Source organism: Typopeltis vanoorti, chromosome 4, assembly GCF_054136105.1.
Source record: "Typopeltis vanoorti isolate ZY-2024b chromosome 4, IOZ_Tvanoo_1.0, whole genome shotgun sequence".
NCBI classification, from domain to species: domain Eukaryota; kingdom Metazoa; phylum Arthropoda; class Arachnida; order Uropygi; family Thelyphonidae; genus Typopeltis; species Typopeltis vanoorti.
In genome coordinates, this window is record NC_143552.1 from 72,190,546 (window position 1) to 72,216,030 (window position 25,485).

The 25,485-nt window shown below is 35.8% G+C and overlaps 1 protein-coding gene across 1 annotated transcript in view; it reads right to left on the reverse strand.

The window, feature by feature from the left end:
• Positions 1-25,485, reverse strand: part of LOC150107402 (mitochondrial coenzyme A diphosphatase NUDT8-like) — a 104,883-nt gene that overhangs the window by 36,342 nt on the left and 43,056 nt on the right. The window contains exon 4 of the mRNA XM_090391272.1: positions 1,001-1,120. Within this exon, the coding sequence (XP_090247398.1) occupies positions 1,001-1,120 (120 nt within the window). The remainder of the gene's footprint in view (positions 1-1,000; positions 1,121-25,485) is intronic.

Below are 25,485 nucleotides of genomic sequence, written 5' to 3' on the forward strand. Positions count from 1 at the left end.
CCAAGAAGTATGCCAAGGCAGTCCAAGAAAAAAATCTAGCACATCACAAGTCACTGAAAATAGCTTCACACTTAAGTGTGTTTAGTACATACACTTAGTATATGTATATAGACATACAACTTATTTATATATCAATACATGCAGAGATATTCGTACTAGCAAAGCTAAACATAGGATAAATGAATTTGTTTATTATTATACTTCAAAAGTTCAATCAATGTTTTCTTTTTATGTTTTAGTTAGAGAACACAATTAATATTCGTTTTACATTCTGATTAGTAAATTTTAATGCATTATAATAAGAGATATCAATAATAAACTAATCTGGTTATAACAGACTCTCATAGAAGATAATGAAAGCATACTCCCTTCCCTACTCCATAATGAGACAGAGTAGGGTACTGAGTATGTATATGCAATACCCTACTCTGTCTTATTACATTAAACTTTTCTTGTATATATATATCTTGTTAAGAATTAACTAGAAATCAAATAAAAATTTCAGTTTGATTCTAAGCATGCTAAGCTGTAATCAACACCATAATCAATTTGAGAGCAATGTTAAGGAGTAAAATATAGGGATGAGCAGAATGTAATTATTTCTGAGAAAATAAAATGTATAATAGAGTACTTTCAGAAATATATTATTATTATTCCATTTTATTTTTTTAGATATAACAATGAGATCATGTTTACAGAAAACAATGATATAATTATAGATGAAAAACAGTGATGATCATTTTATATTTTGTGAATTGCACAGTCATATAGATTTCTCATTAAGGGTGACAATATATGTAAAAAGATAACCAAACTTTTTATTATTCAGTTTTACCTTATCTATATATTTCATATTGTAACTACACAAAAACTGAAAATATATTACAAACATTAATTAATTATAAAATATTATTAAAGAAGGCTCCCAAATTCACGATGAATAAGAAATTTCATTATTTTTCTAGATTTTTTGCAGATGAAGAAAAAAATCTAAAATTACCTTGGACTGAATGTAGAAAGAGCCACCCTTAGACTTTTCATTTACAGAGAAAAGAAGATCATAATTCTTCTGTACGCTTTCTTGCTCTAATTTTTCTAAGTTTAAAATTTTCAAAGCTTCCTGAAAATAAACAAGTAGCCCATTTAAAGTAGGACATTTTTTTTAAAATCTTTTTTCTTTTGGAGAGATTATTATTATTATGATTAGACTCTGTTGCATTTGTATATCTCTGATGTTGATATATTGAGGCAATTTATTTAACCTTATCCTTTCCTACTTCAGCCGCTATATCAAATTCTATCGCATGTACCACTTTGTTAAGTAGGTTGCGCCATTGTTACGTGATCTTCACTAATATTAATCTTAACGTAATGTCTCGTTTCTCTTATACCTTTTCTTACGTATTTTAACCTTTAAGGGCCACCAGAGATTATCTATTCCCTGAATTCCATGAGTTACCCTGGTCACTCAGGCAAAATTTATTTTTTATCTCCGACAGCCTGGGCCTTAAGGTTAGAGATAAACTCAGCCTTTAGGGTAATCATAGACTATCAGGTGCCACTAATAATGTTAATTAAATTCTTAAGAAGCCTTGGGTTCTCTGGCTTATTTTATTTTATTTGCAGTCATGCCCTACTACTTTCAATTGGGGTATTCCTACGCACGCACGCACACACACACACGCTCACAGGTTCGATGTTTTATGAAGGGTCAGGGTCAGTCATCATGATCAGGAACACATGTAAGTAAGGAATCAAAACATTTATTAAACTCATTATATAATGCCATACGAGTTAAAATGGTTATCATATCTAATTTTAAACTTCTACCATTCATTCACTCTCTCACTCTTAAAAACAATTATGCATTGACTTCAAATGTTAGCAAATTCAATAACTCAACATATAATACATTCATAATTACAGCCCAATTGGACATTAAGGCATTTTAGCACATTTTATAATCTCTCCTGGATTAATTATGACAGAATCTCTATCAAACTGAAAGTTCTTAAAGTTCATTTAAAAAGCACAGTCATTTACATAAATCATAGTTCTTCACTCTTTCTTCCATTACAAATTTTAGGTTTCATTCTCTTAACACTGTTAGTCAATTCTCAAAAGGGGATAGAACAAGTGAGAGTACTTATCTATTCTTTATCAGTTTTCTTCCGTCCTTCCTTCTTTGTTTCGATTCTGGTTGTCTCGATCTTATCGCCACGTGGGTTACACGTGCTCGCCTGAGCTGGGCGCTATCTCTCTGCTAAGGTTTTACGTCGATGCTCTTCTCATCATGGTCTACGGTTGATCTTGCTGAAATCTGCTACGGTGTCATGCCAGATCCTTTCATAAGTCAGCCCTCAAAAATGAGAGCTGAACTGTGAAGATCTCTTGAAGCACACGAAGAGAAATGCAGGAACAAGAAAAAACGGGGGTGATTTACTTCCGTGTCGCAGGTTTTATTCGCTCCCCTAGAGCGCCACCTTTCCGAGTTTGAATTTCTCTTATCGTCTCACCCATTGGTCTCCGGCTGGGTGACTTCACCGATCAACATACGGGACTTCTTGTTTACGGGAACGTATGTGTCATGATGTCTTCTTAGATGTGATGCCCGCGGGTGCTTACGCTGTTTTTACATTACTAGGGCGATCTTTGCCCTATGTTGCTGAATAATACGCATTCTCTCATTTACAATATTTTACTAATGATTTCTCTCATATCTGCCCCTTTTGCTGACTTACATTCATGCTAGACATATAGATACATTAATTTAAATTCACATAATTCACAGTTTATCATACAAGATGTTGTTACAAAAAAAAACATTGTTACATTGCGCTAAAAGATAAGTATGCATATATATATTTTTGTTAATTGCTAGATTCTGGAATGGTGACGTCATGTAAAATTTGAAGTCGCCTATTTCAGATCTAACAACTTCAAGGAAGTCAAAGGCTCATTGAGGGAAGCCATACATCACTCACACTAGCTGTCATACGTTTTTTAAACTCATTCACACTAGATACAATAACCTACTTCAATAAGCAAGCTGTTCCACTCACTCACAGCTCTATGAGAGAAAATCTAGCTCTTACTTCTTTCTTAACTGCACACAAACTTAACCTCTACAGATGCACCATCTCAAAAATTTATAGACCTTTATCATATCGCTCCTCTTTCTTCTGCCTATCAGTGTCTGCAGTCCATACTCTCAATCTATCTTTGTAATCATTTTTTTTTTACGTTGAACCTATATACAAGAGGTTTGTTAATCAACCCATACACCGTTAGTACTGTGCATGGGTAGTGGGTTGGGAAAGGAGAAACTTGTTTAGATTTGATTTAAAAGACTATATTGTATTCCTTGGAAAGCACATAGAAGGAAGACTTCAACAATACAGCAGTAGAAGGGATGAAGGAGGAGAAATCTACATTTCATAATCCCAATATCATTACTAACTCTTCTTTGCAGCTTTTCCATAGGTTATTTATCTCTTTGGAACCCAGAGACCAAATCTGTGCACACAGTTCAGGTGTTGTTGCATCAAAGTACAGGGGCAAAATTACTTCTATATCTTTACATGTCCATGTTCATTTCAATATCTCAATTATGAGTTGTTGCAATTTATGTTATGTGACCTTTGAACTTTATCCACCATAACTCCAAAATCTCTAGCCTCATCAGTTACTCCAAGCATAATCACACAAATGATTCACATGGTGATGGCACTAGCATAGTGCAGAGCAAAAGCTGTGTTGCATGTGTTCTACAGATATCTTTTATTTTAGTGAAAATTAGTAATTTAAGAAATTATTTTTGGTTACATCTTACTTATTTTAGACTGTAATGTTGAGTATGTGTGTTTGTTTGTGAAATTTAATACAGTACAGGTAACCCTCGCATAATGCGGATGTTAGGTTCCACAAAAATGCTGCGTTATATAAATCACATTATGCGAGACTCAGATCACATGGAAAAAGTAGGGTTAGGTTCCAAAATCGTTTTTTTTAAGATTATATAAACAATGACATATCCAGCAAAAATATTTTTTTTATTTAATTCAGGTAATTCATATAAGTTAAGAAAACAAATAAACTATGAAACAAATACATAGCATAAAATTATAAAAAATTATTAATTGTACGTAAACTTCATTGCACATAATGCATAAATGTTTTAGACAAAATAAAAATAAAGTGCATATTTTAACCGTCATCACTGTCTTCAGGAGTGGCCGGGCGTCGTCATCACTTGAAATTTCTTGGACATCATTAATATAATTCTCATTGCATATTTCAGTTGGTTTAGTTATCAAAAAGTCTGTAATAAGACCTTGCTTACCACTATACTACAATTTTTTATTAAGTTCATCATACAGAGCTAAACAAATATCCAACTGTCTTGTGAATTTTCTAGAGCACCCCATTGAGAGATGAATATGTAGATTATCCATAAAATAACTTTCTTGCCAAGTCCAATCCTTCTGCTAATTTCTTTAAACTGAATTTTTTAATGGATTCGACACAATCAAAATCTTTGGCAGAACTTTCCCCCGCCATTTGGTTCGACATCATCTATTAATTGTATGAGTTCCTTCTCATTTAAATCTATTTTCCCATCAATTAATTCACTAATTTCGTTTTCAACCATATCGCAAAAGCACTCTAAGTGGCCATTACTATAAAAATACATTTTTTTACATAAAAAAAAGCATTACATGTTGTATGTAACTCACCAAAAAATAAAGTGCCCAGCTTGAGATTAACACACTTATGACTTTTAATGCGCTTTCCTGGCAGAAAACGAAGACAATTTTCAACAATAAATCTTTATACAGTAAACAATTGAGGTACATGTGTGCTAAAGGGTATTTCTCCTAATATAAATTAGCTACTTATAACTACATGCACGATACAGGCAGAAACAAATTTAACAAAGATGAAATTTGATTTTTAAGTCGCACGCTGAAAAATATATGAAAAGATAAAGGGTTAGTACAGTTTGTAGATCGTCTTATGTCGAAACCACGTTGTATAAGTGCCGCATTCAACAAGGGTTACTACAATTTGTAGACCACGTTATATCGAAACCGCGTTATACGAGGGTTACCTGTATATCATTTAGAAAGTGTGTTTTTATACAAGGCTTCCTTGTTCAAGTTTAGCATGAGGGATTTTGTAGGATACAGTGTGTGTGTGTGTGTGTTCTACATATTCATTGCCAAGACTGACCGGGCTGTAGCAAGAATAGAGACAGAATTTGTCGTTAATGTTTCATGTGCTAGTGCAAGAATGTGAGTAGTGTGGAAAGCAAGAAAATGAACTGACGAGTTAACAATGCAAGGAAAGATAGAGTAAGTGTTCTGGCCAAATCAGAAGTAGTGAATGATAGTGCATAAAACGAAAGTGTGAAAGTGGCTGAAATAATGAGGACGTTGAAGTGATGTTAAGGAGTGAAATAGCGCATTTACATTGCATCCTCCACGGGACAAAATAGGAGCTGGAGTGACTGGAAAAACTATTGTCTAGTGCAGCAGGCAGGAGAATGAAAGAAAATGTGAATTCAGAAAAGTATAAAAGCGTGAGAAACTGGAAATAAGGATAAGGTATTGTATGGAAATTCAATGATAAGAGGTATATGTAATGAGCAAGTAAAGAAAACATGTTTCCCAGGTGCAAAATATATGTATGCTGTTAGTTTGCAGAAGGGAGAAGTGAAAAAGATGATTGTTATGGCAGGAGCAAATTATTTGAAAGGGAGAAATATGCAATGAGAGAAAATATGAAAGAGTTGATGAAAGAAGCAAAGAGTAAGGAAGTAAAAATTGTAGGTCTGCTGCCTCGGTATGATAGGACAGAGTTAAGAAGAAGGAACATGATTGCTAATGAGTCAATGAGAAGATTGTGCAGGAGGAATGGTGTGCACTTCATTGATGAATGAAGCGAATTTGATGGACGAAAGGACACATATATGCCTGATGGACTACATTTAAATGGTTCTGGAGTTAGACGTTTGGAGAAAGCATTGTTTAGTGAGAGTTTGGAAATGCATAACCAGGGAAAATAGAGATATTAGGTGGGGGGGATGGAAGCAATCAAGCATATGTCTGGCCACCCCTGTGATAATCAGCATGTGTACAGAAATGATTATGCAGTGCTAAATGTGATTTAACAGGTTTCTTATTTGAATGGAGTTGCTAATGACATTACACAAAGTTATTTGTGGGCACAAGGGGATGTTGAAATGTGCACGAAAGCAAGTATCAGGAAAAAGGGAGAGGAGTGTTTGGAATTGGTCAGTTTAACTTGGCCAAGTTGAACTTAGGAGGTAATTATGAGGTAATTCAGACTTAGGAGGTAATTATGACAGGCTCAGGTATCAATGATACCTGGTTGACAGAAAACGATATAGTTACAGGGATAGAATGTAAAGGATATTGTAATTTCAGGGAGGATAGATGGAATAGGAGAGGAGGTGGGGTATTGTTGATGACAGCTAAAGAATTACAACCAACAAAATTAGAAGTTCAAAAGGATTTTAGGTCTAGGAGAAGATGGGTTCATTTGAGACTGTTTGGTGTGAGATTAAGGCCAATAGGACAAAATATATTGTTGGATGCTGCTATAGACCAAGGGGGGGGGGGTCCACAGGAAGATGTAGATGCTATGTATTGGCAGATTATCACAATGAATGCAGGCCAAACAATTATTATGGGAGACTTTAACTATAGGACATAGATTGGAGAGTGGCATGATGAAAGTTAAATTTATACAGCTGCTAAGGGATAATTACATGAAACAACATGTTATAGAGGGGACAAGGGGTTTGAGATTGTTAGATTTGATAATAGCATCAGAAGATATATCCATAATCAAGGTAGACATACTCTGACTCCAATTGAGGAGAGTGACCATGAGGTCTTGTTCTGGGAAGTTGTGAAACATGTGGAATTCTGAACTATAAAGCTGGTAATTATGACAAACTTAGGAGGCATCTTGGAGCAGTGCCATGGCTTGAGAAGCTACACAAAAAGAATGTCAGTAGTGTATGGGTAGTGTCATAGATTGTTTGAGAGATGCAGTATCAAACTGCATATCCGTGGTCACGAGGATAAACCAAGTCGGAATTAAGTCAATGGGTACAGATAAAAGCAACAGCTTGATTAAAAACCATTGGGGGGGGGGGGGTATGAAGAACAAGGTGATCACCATACTCATGAGCAGTACAAAGTGCAAGCAAGAAGGGTGACAAGTTGAAATGAACAATGACTATGGTAGGATGATTTTAAACAATGCTCATGGTGGGAAGGTAACAGAGGCAAAAGAAATAGTTCAGATGATGAGTGATCATTTCGCAAAGGTGTATTTATCCAGGTGGAGATTTTGCAGTTGCTGATGTGACAGATATCAAAATTAAGGGAGATGAACAGGAGGAGTTCAGCATAATGAAAAACATGAATGTGAACACAGCAGTGGTACTGGATGGCATTTCAGCCGGTGTACTATGTGAATGTGCAAGAGAATTGGAAGTGCTCTCTGATGAAGTTGTTCAATCTAATTCTCAGCTCTGGCAGGGGAGTGGAAAGAGGGTAAGACAGTTCCATTGCGGAAAGGCGGCTCCAAGACAGAGGTAGCAAACTACAGATCAACATTTGATTAAAGGAAAAATCCAACAGTGGGTGGATATGGATGCGATTCTCTATAGTAGGCAGCACTGCTTTGTAAAGGATCCTGTCATGGTAATTTATTCACATTTTATAATGAAGTGACAACAGAATTGGATAATGATAAAGGCTTCATCATATTACTGCTTGACTTTGCCAAGGCATTTGGCAGAATTGACTTAACTTATTGCTCTTTACACCTATAAGGTGCATGAGGCCATGAGTTTAGCAGGCCATCCTCTTCAGTCCAGTGCTGCTTCTCTTACTCCCCCCCCCCAATTCAACCATCCTAGTTTGCTTCATTCTTTGATTACCATCTGGCACCATGTCATTTTGGGTCTTCCCCTCTTCTTTTTACCATCAGGCACCCATGTCAATGCTATTCTTGTGTGTTCTGATGTTGGCATTCTCAATACATGGCCTATCCATGTCCATCTGCATTTCTTTAACTCTATTGTAATGGATTTGTTGTAAATTTCAATATTTGAGATTTTATTTGGCCAGTAAATTTTGAGAATTCTGTGAAGACATTTTGTTTGAAAGGCATCTATTTTATTTTCTTGTTGTTTGGTTAATTTCCATGATTCACTTCCATAAAGTAATACAGATTTAACAGTTGAGTTAAAAATTTGCACCTTTAAGTTTGTTTTTATATCGGATGATTTCCAAGTTTTCTGTAACGTTTTAAATGCATAGCAAGATTTATTTATTCTTATTGCCAGTGGCACACCAAGGGTATTTGTCGCCCAGGTGCAAACTTTTATCAGCCACCCCTAATACTGTATTGTATAATCCAAATTAGCTACATAAAATGCCGCCTATCAATGTTGCTGCCCGGGTGCAGTGCATCCCTTGCACCCTTGGGTTGGCAGGGCCCTGCTTATTGCAATGTCTTCGTTGGTACCACCTTCCGTGTTGCTCCAAGGTAATTAAAAGTGTTTGTCACTTCTACTTGATTTCCATTTATAAAGATTGGGTCGTTCTTTTTACTGTTGATTTTTAATATTTTGGTTTTCTTGTCATTGATGTGTAAGCCTATTTCTTTAGCAGTTTCCTCTAACTTTTGGTTTTATATTTTCATGTCTTCAAATCTAGATGATATTAGTACAATGTTGTCAGCATAGTCCAAATCTCCTAATGTGGTGTCAATGTTCCATCTTATTCCAGTTTTCAGGTTTTGCTGCATTATCCAATCTATGACAATAATGAAAACTGTTCCAGACATGACACAACCGTGCTTAACACCAGCTTTCATGTAAAAACTTTCGGAAGCTGTTCCATTTAACCATGCTACCAGCCAGGACGTATATATATATGTCCACATTTCCATGGATGTGAAGTGCATATTAAAATTGTAATACCATTGATATTACATTGAAATTTATGATGGTTACAAAGCTTTTGAGGGTGCATATTTGATCTTTAATGGCCGATAAGTTGGTTAATAGAATTTGTCCTTTATTTCCATCATACAAATCTTTTATAATATTTATCATTTTGTCAGGAAATCCATAAACTTTCAGGATTTTCCATAAACATTCTCTGTCTATGCTGTCGAAAGCTTTGGCAAAATCAATAAAATTGAGATACATAGTTGAATTTAATTCAACACTCTGTTCAATTATGTTTCTAAGAATAAAAATTTGATTCATTGTACTTCTTCCATTTCTAAAGCCTGCTTGTTCTATTCTCCGAACTTTCTCAGGGCTATTTTTTATTCTATTTATTATGATTTTAGTGAAGATCTTTGATGGTACTGACAATAGGCTGATTCCTCTCCAATCTGTGCATTCTGTAAGATCGCCTTTTTTTGGAATTTTGACCATTTGTGATTCTTTCCAGGTACTCGTAACCTTCTCAGATGCCCACATGATATTAAACAGTTTATACAGTATAGATGATGATGTTTTCAGCATTGAGCAGTTCAGCACTAATGTTATCATTTCCACTTGCTTTTCTATTCTTTTGGATCTTGATTGCTTCCATGATTTCTTTCACTGTGATCTCGCCCATGTTTACATGAAATTTGAATTGATTTGGTATCTCTTCAAAAGGGGATTCAATATTTGGATTTATAGAGTTGTGTTTAACATTTAATAATTCTTCAAAATATTCTTTCCATCTTTGTTGTACTTTCTTGCTCTTGAGTTAGTAGCTGATCGTTTTTATCTTTAACCCCACATTCATTCATTCGTCTGATAGGTTCCTCCAAGTTGTCTTATAATTTTATAAACTTCTCCAAGATTTCAGGTATCATTTGCTCTCTGAGCATCCTCAACCAGCAGTTGATAGTAGTTTCCCTTGTCATTTCTGGTGGAGCGCTTTACCATCTTATGTACTTCTTGGTATTGCTTCTGATATTCTCCATGTAATCTTTCTGATTTGCAGTTGTTTATTTTCTCGTTTATCTTCTTCCTTTCTTCAATTAGTTTTAATGTATTTCCTATAATACATTCTTTGTGTGACTTCCCACACGTCACTCCTAAAATATCTTCTGCAGTTTTATTGAAGGCCTCTTTACACTTTTCCCAGTTGGCTTCAATCTTATTTTCTTCATCATTTTCATTTGATTCTTCCAAAACTGAGAATTTATTCTTCAGTTCATTGGTAAATTCCTCTTTTATTTTCCTTCAGTTTATCAATGTTGTATTTAATTTTCTTATTCTTTCTTAGTGCGGTGCTTAAGGGTCAAAGCTGTATAACTGAGAGGAGACCTCCACACAGGCTTTAAAGGAATGCAGAGAACAGACCAGGACGTCTCATCTAATGTCCAATCCTCACCTTCTAGTGGTGCACCCTATTGGGTATATACTTGAATACTGAACGAACGAGGATGGGCTGGCAATTTAGGATTTAGCGGACCAAACTGTATTCTTAATGGTTAAACCAAAATAAAAAATGATGGTACAACATGAAAACTTTCATGCCGGCTGGGGCGTCGGCCAGTTAAACAAGCCCCCCCCCCCATTGTTTTCACCAGGGAACTAGGACGAACAGCAAAAAGTCAGCTACTGGAACAAATCTGAAAACAAACCCCAAATCAACATCACCAGAGTTAAAGATCAGTACTATCAACATAAGAAGCCTAAATGGCAAAGAAATGGAGCTAGCTGAGGAATTAGATAAGTACCAGATCGACATAATATGGGGTGACTGAAACAAAAAAGACAAAAACTGGTGAGATCTTTCTGAGCAATAAATATAAAATGTTATATTCAGGCAATGAAAATCAAGGAAAAGAAGGAGTAGCCATAGCATTCAACACAAAATACGAAGCTAATTTTCTTGAATGTCAGTCAGTCTGAAGTAGAGTAATGTGGGTAAATATGAGAATGCGGAACTGAACAATGAGACTTATTTGTGCCTATGGTCCCACAGAAGGTTCTACTAAGGTAGAAGTGGACGAATTTTTTTGAGGCGTTAGAAAAAACAACTGACACAATGAAAAAGGAAAAGTTGGTCCTTGTTGGGGATCTAAATAGCAGAGTAGGAAATGATTGTCAGACATACAAAAATATTTTGGGAAAATTTGGAGAAAAGAGCAAAGCTAATAATAATGACAAATAGCTGTTGGATTTCTGTTCAGAACATGGACAGGTTATTACTAACACCATGTTCCAACATAAATATGTGCACAAATTCACATGGAGAGAAGAGGAAAGAAATGAGAAAAGTCTCATTGACTATGTTATTGTTGATAGTGATGTTTTCTCCCTGGTGCAGGATACCAGAGTGTACAGAGGATTTGAAATTGGAAGTGATCACTATTTAGTCTTGAGCAGGATAAAATTGAATTTCATATTGAAAAGAATAACATGTAAGAAAGTTTTAAAGCGAATAAAAGTTGAGCAGCTCTCAGATGTGAACTGTAGGCTAAAATATACAAAGATTATTGAAAAAAAAATGAAAGAGTTTGAGATCAGAAATCAAACCCTGGAGATTCAGTGGCAAGCCTTGAAAAAAGCCCTGATTCAGCTAGAGAGGCGTGTGGTGAAGTTGTCTGCAAGGATAGAAAAAATCAGAACTCCATGATTTTAGAAAAATCAGGAGGTTAAAGAGGCAATGAAGGAAAAGAAGAAAGTATATCAAAAGTTCATGGTAAATAAGTCAGCTTGTGCTCTTAGAGAATACAGAGACAAATGCAAGAATGCTAAACACTGTGTAAAACTAGCTAAGCAAAAGTCATGGGAGGACTTTGGCAAGAATATAGAAAATAAATATCAAGAAGGCAGCAAAATATTCTGGAGGTTGTTGAAGAAGCTGAGGAATGGAGGAAAGAGTGCTGTAAAAGGAGTTAGAGATGATAAAGGTGGCATGAAAACGGGAGAAAAAGATATCCTTGAAGTATGGAGTAATTATTTTGAAAAACTGCTAAATGAAACAAGCAGCGATGACAGCACAGTGGTAAAAACCACTCACCAGGCATGCAGTCAGGAATACATATCCATACTTGAAGTAGAAAAAGCCATCAAAGGCTTGAAATGTGGAAAGGCAGCAGGAGTATATGATATTCGACCAGAAATGCTGAAGTATGGTGGTATAAGAGTCTTACAGTGACTGCACTGCATAGTTCAGAAAGCCTGGACAGAGGGATGAATTCCCGATGATTGGAGTAGAGCTCTCATAGTACCCATATATAAAAAGGGAAATAAAACTGAATGTGAGAATTACACAGGTATTTCCTTACTGAGTGTTCCTGGCAAGATTTATGCAAGTATACTTGAGAAACGGTTGAGAAGAATTGTGGAAGAAAAGCTTGGTGAAGAACAAGCTGGATTCAGGCCAAATAGAGGCTGTCAGGATCAGATCTTCATTTTACGACAAATAGTCGGGAAAGCATGGGAATATAACAAAGATCTGAATTTAAGTTTTGTCGATTTGGAAAAGGCATATGACAAGGTGCCAAGAGAGAGAGAGAGAAGCTATTCAATACGCTACAGTTATATGGTATCAACGGGGCATTATATCAAGCAATACTTTGTCTTTATTTGAGTTGTAAGTCAGCAGTTAGAATTGAAGGAAGTACAGGAAGATGGTTTAATGTTAAATCTGGTGTGAGACAAGGATGTACATTATCCCCTCTGTTATTCATTATCTATATGGATCACATTATGAAGGAAAGTGGTATTAAATATGATATCAAAATTGGAGATGTTAATGTCAGCTCTTTGCTTTATGCGGATGATGTTATACTTCTAAATAAATCCACTGCAAGCCTGCAAGATTCTCTGACTAAATTGAATAACTGTTGTAATAGATATTGTATGAAGGTCAGCAATAAAACGACAAAGACAATGAAAATAGGCAGAATCACTGAAAATGTCAACTGTGTTGTGAATGGAGAACCCCTGTGCATCATGTAATACATTTCAGCTACTTAGGCATGATTTTTAGTGAAGATGGTAAATTAAATATAGAAATAGATAACAGAATCAGCATAGTTGGTATGGTGAGAAGTCAACTGAATAAATTCATATGGAATAAGAGAGAAATTATTCGGAACACTAAATTAGTATACAAGACAGTGTTCAAACCAGTTTTAACTTATGGATCTGGGAGCAGGGTCAGAAGTGAAACACTTGACCAAAGACTAGAGACCGCAAATATGAGAATCCTGAGAAAGATTAGAGGCGTGAACAGATGGCATCAATGGCAATATCATATTAAAAACGAGGATATTAGGAAAGAACTTGACATTGTCAGCATCCAGGAATGCATTAGCAGAGCCAATCTCAGGTGGAATGGTCACTCAAACAGAATGGGTGAAGAAAGATTAGCAAAACAAGTGTTCTCTGCCAAGTTGGCAGGAAAACGACCCAGAGGAAGACCAAGATATGGGTGGAGTGATACAGCACAAAGTGCCTTAGACCAGCGCTTCCCAAACTGTGAGCCGCAGCCCCCTTGGGGGGCCGTAGGTTTTGTTGAGGGGGGGCCGTGATATAATGAAAACAAATTTAAAATGTTTTAAGACTAAGTAGATTTTTTTTATTTTAAAAGAAACGTAATCAACTTTTATTATTTATTATTTCTTTTTTGTTATTTTTTATATTTTAATGGAAAAATTCACACATCGGTGTTGGTTCACAAACTTTGCTTCCTGCATATTTCGGCGCTTAATGAATATTAGTAAATATTGCTTATTGATATGTTTCATTTCAAAGCAGTGGTTAATTGTATTTACTTCGAATGCTCTCCAGGGAAGCTCCAAATCTTCCTTTCCCTTTCATCACACGTTCGTAATCAGGGACTGTTGATATTGACTTTATATACATATCAAAACTCGTTTTATATTATCAGTCATCCGAGATAGTTTTCTGTTACCAATAAAAGTTTCGCATATACTTCACACATGAAAAAAAGCTTAAACAAGTTCATGTGGAGAGATAGTAACTCGCTTGCATTGGTAAACAACACCCCTCCCTAATAGTCACTATACTGCAGAGGCAATAAAAACAAGTACTTTTATTATGCCAGTGAATAAGGTATGAGAAGTCTGTGTAATATATTTCTCAACAAATAGTGCAATTAAAGACAACTTGGATAAAAACACACTAATTAATGAATCACATGTCCCCTCATACAGAAACTATGCTGTATAGACTGAAACAAAACCATATGTTGCATGGGCAAACACAGTATCTAACTAAAAACTATTGTTATTAATTAGATGTGTGCGAGTTCGATTTCCCAAGGCAGCAAGGCAGCAATAAAATTCAACCGAACGTGTTAAAATTCGTAAAAGTGTTAAAACTAAGTAATATATATATAATGAATATTATGGCAGTTTCACATATGGAATTCGGTTGAAGAGAGTTAGCATTTCAACTCAATTGTCAGCTATGCTTTTATCTTTCGGTTGCACGATCGTTTGTTAATAACGCACCAATCATATGCACGTTTTAATAACCTGCCTTTGCTGTCTGTTTCACGTTAGGCTTAATTACCATAAAGGGAGAAAAGTCACAAAAGAGAAAAATGTTCCTGGTCCGGAGATTCCCTTATTCAGGTAATATTCACTAATTTCATGTTATCAGTCTGCGGTGTGCCAGTATCGGTAAGTGGTGATATTATTTGATCTATTCTACGTTAAAAAATTTAACCCTGAGATGGATAAGTGGCTGATAAAAAATAAAAAAAAAATCCCGCGAACAATCAGAAGACGCAGGAACAGACTAAAAAAAAACGACAGTATTTCATATTTTCCAGAACAGCCCGCATCGTCTTCAGAACCAAACGGTAAGAGGCAAAAAATGTAATATATGCATTTGATTTTTGCAATATTCGCTGTGTATGTTTTGTATTGAATATAAATACAATAAATATTATAATAATATATCTCTCTATTACGATTTTTTTTCGAGGGGGAGCGTGAAATATTTTAATTTTTGCAAAGGGGCCCTGACATCCAGAAGTTTGGGAAGCACTGCCTTAGATGATAGAAATATAAGATCTGATAATGTTGGAGTCTTGACAAGTAACAGACTGATTTGGAGGAAAATTGTAGATAGGAAGTTAGTAATGATGTAAATTTGTTTTCATGTAGTACTATCATATCCTGTACACCCCTTGAGGGTACATGGTAGGAATTTGATGATGATGATGATGAGAAGCACTGAAAATATCAACTGCATTGTGAATGGGGAACCTATAGAACAAGTGAAACATTTCAGCTACTTAGGCACGATTTTTAGTATTAAATATGGAAATAGACAACAGAATCAACAATGCTGGTATGGTAGGAAGTCAATTGAATAAATTCGTATGGAATAAGAGAGAAATTAGTCAAAACACTAAATTAGCTGCATACAAGATGGTGAACAGATGGTATCAGTGGTGGCGATGTCATATTAGAAACAAGGAAATTAGGAAAGAACTTAATATTGTTAACATCCAGGAATATGTTAGGAGAGCTAATCTCAGGTGGTATGGTCACTTAAACAGAATGGGAGAGGAAAGGTTAACAAAACAAGTGTTCTTTGCCAGGTTGGCAGGAAAAAGACCCAGAGGAAGACCAAGATTTAGGTGGATTTATACAGTAAAAAGTGCCTTAGAAGATAGAAATATAAGATCTGGCAATATTGAAGTCTTGACAGGTAACAGATTGATCTGGATAAAATTGTAGATAGGAAGTTAGCAATGGTGTAAAGTGTTTCATGCAGTACTATCAGGAATTTGATGATAATGATGACTTTTCATGTAGTATATCATAGTGTCCTGTATTTGCAAATGCTTCCGCAGCATTTTCCCCATTCCTATTGAAATGTTTCATGTAACGTATCACAGTATCCTTGAAGATACATGAATTTTAAGAGTTTGACAATGACAATATGATGAATTCAACTACCATCACTAAAGTTCACCATGTCCAAAATTTAAATATTACAACACTTGTAGGATGTTACTCCTGGAAATGGATTCTTGTCCAATTCTATTGTCACAAATTTACTCCAAAATGATTGTTGTTGTTGTTGTAAAAGCAGACTGCAAACTTTTATAGTGGCAAAAACAGTCCTATGCTTTTGCATGTGTAAAGCAAAATCATGAATATGTAACAGTTCTGTAATGTTCGCTTTTACACATGTTTCTAAGGAGATTGCACTTAAAGAAATGTCAAATTTTGTCTGTAATAATCTTGTATTTGTAATAACTTAACCATGACCCTTTGTTAAAATAATATGGTGAATGGCATCATTATGTACACTGTTAACTCATGTCCATATATGGCAATTTCAAAAGATGTGTGAAGAATAACGTCATCATGGTCAGATGTCAATATGTGACCATATATGGAAGTTTCAAGAGATGTGCACATGCACACAATAGAAAGAAGTCTGGGTCTTTATAAGGCAAAGCATTGAGAAGGATTTTTTCTGAGGGTTCTCCACGTTCTCTTACCTGGGTCCACCAGCATGTGAGGTCTGCTGTTGATAATCATTGTAGAGAAGCATTGTAGGTCTTAGGTTTCTCATTCTTCTTATACCTGAGTCCGTTGCACGGGAGGTTTGTTGTTGGAATTGAAAGAGGACCATTGCAGTTCTGAGTTTTCAAAATCGTCTCTTGCCTGGGGGGTCTATTGCCATGTGAGGTCTGATGTCAGGAATCGAAAGGAAAGAACTGCACATTGCTGTTAAGTTCAGGATCCTAAAGGGCAGAGAATAATCGACAACTCAAACAAAGAAGCAATTTAGCAGGAAATCAAGAACGGGCCAGCATAAGGAAAGGACAACAAGGAGCACTTGTGTGTGAAAAAAAGATTCATGTAAAAGGCAGTGCTGAATGAGGATTGTTAAGTATGTATGCGATAACTCCGAACAAGAATGTACATCAAATGTATCTGTTTATGGGTATAATAAGATAATGTAAATTAATATTAAATTAAGCTTACTCAAGGTATGCTTTATTGTCAGTTAATGTATATATGACTGGCAGGATATTCTAGATTGTGATTTAGCTTTAAAGGAAGAAAATTAGAACTAAGTTTGAATTAGGAATTAAGGAGAATTGAAAATAACAAAGAATTGTAATGCAACTGTATATACAGTAAAACCCCAAAGTTACGTGGTAGGTGGGACAACAAAAAGTGCGCGAGTCGAATTCACGTAACTCGGGGTATAATTTTACATGTAATTTATATATACAAGCATACAAAATATTAATTAATTGGGACCAAAGGTCTACAAAAACACCTATTTTTTTAAGAAATATAATCATAATTGTAGTTTTTCGTACATAAAAAACGAAAGTTATTTCGATGTCGATGGTTTCATAAAATCTAATAGATTCGTCTGATGGCATAATGTCTTTTTCTTGTCACACAAAATTTCTTCATAGCAAGCCAATGATTTTTTTATTCCTTGTCTTGTAGCTACAATTCGTTCCTCGTTAGAATCTATGTCCTCCAAAATCTGTAAACCTTTCTTAATTAAGCTGAGACCGTCTGTTAATTTTGCAATTGTCGTGTGCTTTTTTGGTACAACTGGATCTGAGGTTTCGGTCTCTTCAGTAGCACTTTGCTCACGCATCTCTATGAGCTAGTTGATTGTAAGCTCCTTGTTATGCGAGTCTAACAGCTCGCTGTCGACTTCGAAATCTAATTGCCTGGAAAGGTTGACAACTTCTTCTATTGCCTCAGCAACTTGATCAGTTTCTGGCAACATTTCTGTTTCACATTTAAAAAGGGATGGACAAAGTTTTTTGGGAAATTTCACCCCAAGAATCTCCAATAATCCTTACGGCATCTAAAACATTAAACTGTTTCTAAAACCTTTTAACAGACAGTTGCTCACTTTGCCTCATAGCTTCATTCAGACTTGCAAACGAACGCCGTGTGTGTGTGTGTGTGTGTAGTATGCTTTGAATGTTTTGAAAACTCCTTGGTCCATCGGTTGAAGTAAGCTGGTTGTATTTGGAGGCAAGAAAACAACTTTTGCACATGGATCAAAATCAATTAAAGTTGCAGGAGGGTGACCAGGTGCATTATCAATAATGAGCATAACTTTAAACGGAATTTTTTTAAACTGGCAATAACGTTCAACTTCAGGTATGAAGTGGTGACCAAACCAGTCTTCAAAAATAGAAGCTGTCACCCAAGCTTTAGAATTTGACTTCCAAATCACTGGCAAGCCAGCTTTAGATTTTTTTTTTAGAGCTCTTGGATTTTCGGAGTGATAAATTAAGAGAGGTTTTACCTTGCAATCACTAGCTGCATTTCCACCAAGCATTACTGTCAACCGGTCTTTGGAAGCCTTAAAGCCAGAAAACGTTTTTTCTTCACGTGCGATGAAAGTTCTCTTAGGCATCTTTTTCTAGAACAAGCCCTGTCTCGTCTACATTAAATATGGTTTGACTGCTATAGCTACCTTCCTCGATGATAGCCTTAAGTGTCTCAGGAAAAGCCTCTTTATCAGCACTTGCCGCCTCTCCACTCTCTGCAATGCTGTGCCAGTTACAGCGATTTTTAAATAGGTTGAAACAAACATTACTGGCCATGAAATTTTCTTCTTTGGCCGCTTCTCCAGCTTCTACTTTCAGCCTCTCAAAAATCAGCTTGTCTTGGCTACATATTGTCATTTGATCAACTGGACAATTTTTTACTCACTTGATTAACACACCATAATTTAAGCATCGTTTCCATCTCACCAATAATTCTATGACGTTTATGAATTATGCTTGAATTCAATGATTGGGCATTTTTCACAGCAGCGAGAATTCTTTCTTTCTTTATCTTTTATGATTGTTCTTACTGTGGATTCCTGTAGATCGAACTTCTTTGCTAGCTCACAAATTTTCATTCCGCCTTCAAAATCCTTAATAATGTTGAGTTTTGTTTCCAAAGTCAATGTTTTTCTTTTCTTGATAGCTGTAGAAGAATCGGACTTGCTTCTTTTGGGCAGCGTTATTATTTTTTATGTGATAAAATTTTTTTATCAAGAACATAACATTAAACAATCGCAAGGTTTGTAGACTATAAAAATCGTGTATGAATGGAGACCGCGCGAAACACGTCAGTGCTTGTTCACAGCATGTACAACACTGACGAATGCGGCCGGCGCTGGAAAGATATGACCAGTGGTGAGGCATGAAGCGGGACGGGAATACTTACATATAAGAAACTGAATAACTCCAGATTCACATAAGTTGGGGTATTACTGTATATGTAAATGTGAATCAAACTGTGTAAATATTCCATTTTGATTTAATTAAATGGTTTGTAAATAACACGTTGGACTGATTCTGTCAATGCACTATCCTGAAAATTTCGAAGCCACATAAGATAGGGTTTAAGTGATCAATAATCGAGCCACGCTAATTAAAGGTAAAGATTAACATAAGCAGGGAATGCTAACAATATCTGCTTTGTTTTTAGTTTAAAATCTTATAATCTCACACTCAATGCATAGTCTAACTGGTGCAGTTGTAAAACAAATAAATTTGTTTTGACTATAGAGAGTGAGAACATAAGATCTCTAGTAGAAATAAATAAACAGTGGCAGTAAATAGTTAAGACAGTCGACCATTCATGACGATTCCATGAAGTTCAAGTAAAGAACACAAGGACGAAGCAGGGTTGAGAAATACAGAAATAATACCGAAAGAAATAACAGAAATACAACAGTCCAGTGAAGTTCACTGCACTGTTAGTCTATAGATTTTTGACAGGTTTGTAAAATTGTGCTGTGTGAGTTTTTGACTGCATATGGCACTGAGGTCTGCTAAACAAATTGCCATCCTCTGGTTCTCCCCAGATAATGCTTCTTTAATTGGATAGCTTGCTTTCTCTTTGGTCATTCTCTGCAAGTCATAGTGGATGGCATCCTCTCTTCGAGCTTTGCCACCAATGCAGGAGTGCCTCAGTGTTCTGGTCTATCACCTACCCTCTTTCTCTGTTATACATAAATGACCTACTCTCAATCATTACGAATCCATTGCTTTGCCATTGATAGCACTCTCTATCATTCATCCTACTTACTTGATAAACCGTATGGTTCCCAGATATCCATTACATCATGCCATCCTTCAGTGGGATCACCTTCAATGCCACAAAACACAGTCCTGTCTTTTCTCTCACAAAAAAGATCTCGGTTCACCTCCCCTTATCCACATCACTTGACAGGATGAACTATTGCTCTTTGGTCTGACATTTACCTCCAGAATCTCCTGGCAACAAGCACATCAATAGCTTCCTCAGTATCCAAAAAAACTAGGCATTCAAGATACTTTTTTACACCAACTAACTCTTAGCTATATAGAGGAGAGCAATTTGACTCATAGTCAATCTCTCTCTCTTTTTTTTACAGATTTTCTTAAACCTCTATTTCATACTCAGAACATTTCAGTACTGTGTCTATTCTACTGGTACTTCAATGGTCATTGCATCACTGAACTGGGCAACCATCATTCCTCCACTTTCTATTGCACCTGTTAATACAAGAGCAGCAGTTGCCCAGCATACTTTTACTGTGCAATTGGAAACACACTAAACAACCTGCTTATCCTCTTTTATTCCATCCACCTCTGTCCTCTGAAACAAGTTTTTCTCATGAAGTACAACTACAACCTGCAATGCTTCAAAAAAAAAAAAAAAAAGTCAAACTTCTGAGTCCTTAACTGCACCCCTCACATGACACTGAGTGCTTATAGGTCCTTTGAACTCTTGTGTATGAGATCAGTATAACACACACACACACACACACACACACACACACACACACACACACACACACACACACACACACACACACACACACACACACACACACACACAGGGTGTTTAAAATTAAAGTATCCTATTCAGAACAATCAATCTGCAGAGAGAACCAATAGACGTAATATCCTCAAACTTGGTGGGTACCCTAATCAGATCGAGGAAAAGAGATTTTGACAATGAAAAATAAAAAATTAGTTCAAAAAATGACCAACAGAGGAAATATGGCACTGTGAGCAAGAAAAGTGTAATGAATTTTGCATGCCACATGTCGTAAGACAGTATAAATGAAGGAGTTAAACTGACAACAGTCATTCGACTTGCACAATAAGCCTCACTTTGCCTGAATGCAACTTGCTTTGTGAAGTGTTTCTATAGGAATGGGAAAAATGCTGCTACAGCACTTCACAAGTATAGATGCCTAAAGACTTTACAAAACTAATGAAAAGCATTCTTGCTACAGCTGAAAAACAGTACATTAAGCATTGCTACATTGTTCATGCATATAAAAAACCCTTTAAAAGCAGACTTCTCATATATAGTATACATTAGAGTGGACTTCCTTCCATACATCAAAATTCATCATAATGGTTTGTTCACTATATTGTCCTTGATATACTTACACATCAATAAATATGGATGCGAAGTGCCCATTGAAATTGAAATAACATGGATTCAAAGCATAACCTAATATGTTTAATCCATATGGCTGTTGGTGTTAAAAAGAAGAAATCCATGATAATTTGTCATAATTCATGATTTTTTTTTTTTTAATCAACTCAGGGTGCTTAAGGATCAAAGCTGGATAATGGGGAGAAGACCTAATGCAGCCTTTTAAGGAATACAGAGAATGAATAAGGGCTTATGATGTAATTTCCGATCTTCACCTTCTTTTGGTGCACCCCGTTAGGTATTTACCTTGGTACCAAAGGAATGGGGATGGACTAGCATGGCAATTTGGGATTTAGCTGACCAAATTGTATTCTTATTGGCTTAAACCATAATGCAAAAAATGATACAACATGACATGATTTTATGCTGGCTGGGACAATGCCCAGTTAAGCAAGCCTTTCAAACAAACATCAGGAAATCAGGATGAACTAGAAATGTCAGCTACTGGAACAAATTCCAACATCATCATCAGCAGAGGTTAAGATTGGCACATCAACATCAGAAGCACCAATGGTAAAGAAATAGAACTAACAGAACTGGATAAGTACCAGATCGACATAATACGTGTTTCCGAAATGAAGACAGAAGCAGGTGAGGTCTTTGTAAGCAACAAATACAAAAATGTCATATTAAAGCAATGACAATCAGGGAAAGAAGGACCACCAATATTATTCAACCCCTAAATATGAAGCTAATCTTCTTAAATGGTAGTCATTATCATGTAGAGTGATGTGAGCAAATATCAGAATGCCCATGACAAAATCATGCTGGACTGGACAATGCCCAGTTAAACAACCCCCTCCCCACGCCAATAGGTTCTACTAAGGAAGAAGTCGAGGAATTCTTCGAAGCATTAGAGACATTAGAAGCAGCTGACACACTGAAAAAGGAAAAGTTGATCATCTAAACAGCAGAGCATGAAATGATCACCAGACATAGAAATGTTCTAGGAAAATTTGAAGAAAAAGAGTAAAGCTAATAATAAGGGTGAAATACCTGCTAGATTTCTGTTTAGGACATGGACAAGTTATTACTAAAACCATGTTCCAAAATAAAAATTTGCACAAATTCACATGGAGAGAAGATGCAAGAAATGCTGGCCTGGTTGGCCGAGTGGTTAGCATATCCAGCCAAAAGACTGCGGGTCCAAATCCTGCCGTGGGCATGGATGTTTGTGACTGTCTGTGAAAATACATTATAAATTAAGGTGGTGGTGCATGGTAGATGGTGTTGGTGTAGTTGCAGTTCACTGTAGTTGGTGAAGCCTGAGAGTTGTAGAGCAGGTGCCCTCCCTTGATGAGTCTTTGGACACTGTGAAGGTGTCATGTAATAATAATAATAAATAAGAAAAGTGTCACTAACTATGTCTTTGTTGATGTTTTCCCACTGGATCATGATACAAGAGTATACAGAGGATTTGAAATTGTAAGTAATCTCCATTAAGTTTCAAGCAGGATAAAATTGAATTTCTTACTGAAAAGAGGAGCATGTAAGAAAGGTTTAAAATGAACAAAGTTTAACAGTTCTCAGAGGTAAACTGTTGACTCAAATACAAAAACATTATTCAAGAAATAACAAGTATGAAAACAAAAACCAAACATTGGAAATTCATTGGCAAACCTTCAGGAAATATTAACTGATTCAACCAGAGAGAGAGAGGAGTTCAGGTTGCCAGCAAAAAAAGAAAAATCAGATTTTGATTTTTATGGCACAAAGACATCAAAGGCCATACTGAACCAGGACACAGCAGTACATATGGTAAATAGTTAGTAGGATGATCACAAACATCCATTTGGCAGGATTCGAACCTGCAGCCTCTTTCTTGGAGAGCAGATATGCTAACCACTTGTCAACTAGGCAGGCAAAAATTCGTAACTCCAAGGTGGACTCAGGAAGTTGAAGAGAAGTGAAAGAAAAGAAAACAGCTTATCGAAAGTTCCTTGAAAGTAAGTCAGCATGTAATCTTAGAGAATCCAGAGAAAAATGTAAGAGAGTGAAACAATGGGTAAACTAGCTAAACAAAAGACATTGGAAGACAAAGCCAACAGTAAAATCGGCAAAACTAATAGGCTATATCTCTGTACATATCTCCAACCAATTAAACCCAGTTTTATATGTTTACTTGTATAAAATAAAATAAATATCAGAAAGGTAACAAAATATTCTGGAAACTAGTGAAAAAGCTTAGAAATGGAGAAAAGAGCACTGTAAAAAGAATCAGAGATGATGAAGATGACATCAAAACTGAAGATAAAGATATTTTATCAGGTCATCCCAAAAGTAATGTTTTTAGCATTAAGCTTTGAAAGGACATAAAAGATAAATCTTTTATGTCCTTTCACTTGCTAATTTACTCAAGTATATATTATTATTATTATTATAAATATCTAATAAAAAGACCTACTCTATAGCTCTGTGTCTCCACCACTCAATCCATCAACTACAACAAACTGCAACTCCATATATTCTCCATTTGAATCAATAACACTATGCCAACATTGTGAAAGTTTCATAATGCCATTTCTATAATATTCAGAGGCTTTGAGGCAAACCTCTTTCAATTTCAGTGCCCCTAATGTATCACTGTTTTTCATTAATGGAATGTTGCAAAGTTCAAAATAAGTGGTAATCTGAAGGTGCAAGATCAGGAGAATATGGAAGATGTGGAAGCTTTACCCAGCCGAGGTCCTCAATCTTGCACTATGAGGGCATGCGTTATCATGGTGAAAAACAACACCCTTTCGACTGACCAGAACACCTCTTTCAATTTTTCATTCAATATATCAAGTTGTTCACAGTATATTTCAGCTGTGATTGTTTGATTTTGTGGCAAGAGTTCAAAGTGAACACTACCAGCCATATCCCACCAAATGCTTAACAAAACCTTCTGAGGGTGAAGCTGAAGTTTAGCCTGTTCCCCTGAATAAACCCACTGCCTTCGATGCTTAACATTCTTGTGAAGTATCCACTTTTCATCACTAGTGACCACGACTCAAAAACAGAGATAGAACTTCTCGAGAGTGAATTAAGATATTTTGCTAAATCTTCAATAGCTGCATTGGCATTTCTTGCAATAGTGGCTTCCATCATATCATTATCAAGAGAGACAGGGCATCAAGAGCAAGGGGAGTTTTTCAAGTTAAAGTCCCCCTTGTCGAAATTTTTGGAATCATCGCCGGCACTTTTGCACATTCAAAACATCATCGTCATACACTTCTTGCACATTTTTACAGGTTAGCAGCATTGTTGCCTTTTTTAAACTCATAAAGCATAATGTGCTCTTCAGTGACTGCCATAATAATAAAGGGTTATTTAAACAATAACTTACGTATGATGTTGTTGTAAGGTGGAATTCCTTATAATGAGGCCACCTCAGCTTGGCGATACTTATAAAGCTTTAAAAACAGAAGTGATACCAAAGTTGAAATAATGCAGAAGTCATATTTCCATATACAAGTAGCCAAAATATGTCACACATAAAATACTCTAAAATAGCTATTAGAGATAGCTGTTGAAAGTATTTCTACTTTCGACAGAAATTTTATTCTTGGTTTAATCCTTCATCCAAGTGCAAGCAAACAAAGCTGGCATGTGAAGTAACTTCACAACTGGGCAACTCATTATGGAGGCTAATGACTTCACATCACTTGCCTTAGTGTCTGGGTAGTGACCCATCTCATAATGCATATCATTATACACGTCTGTAAGGATATGTGCTTTATGTTATGGGATACTAAGGCAAGTGATGTGAAGTTATTAGCCACTATATATGAGCTGCCTAGTCATGAAGTTATTTCACATGCAAACTTTGTTTGATTATACTTGGATAAAGGATTAAACCAAGAATAAAATTTCTCGGCATCTTTAATTTATACAACATTTCTATACTTGAAGTAAAAAAAGACATTAAAAACCTGAAATATGAGAAGGCAAATGAAATGGAAT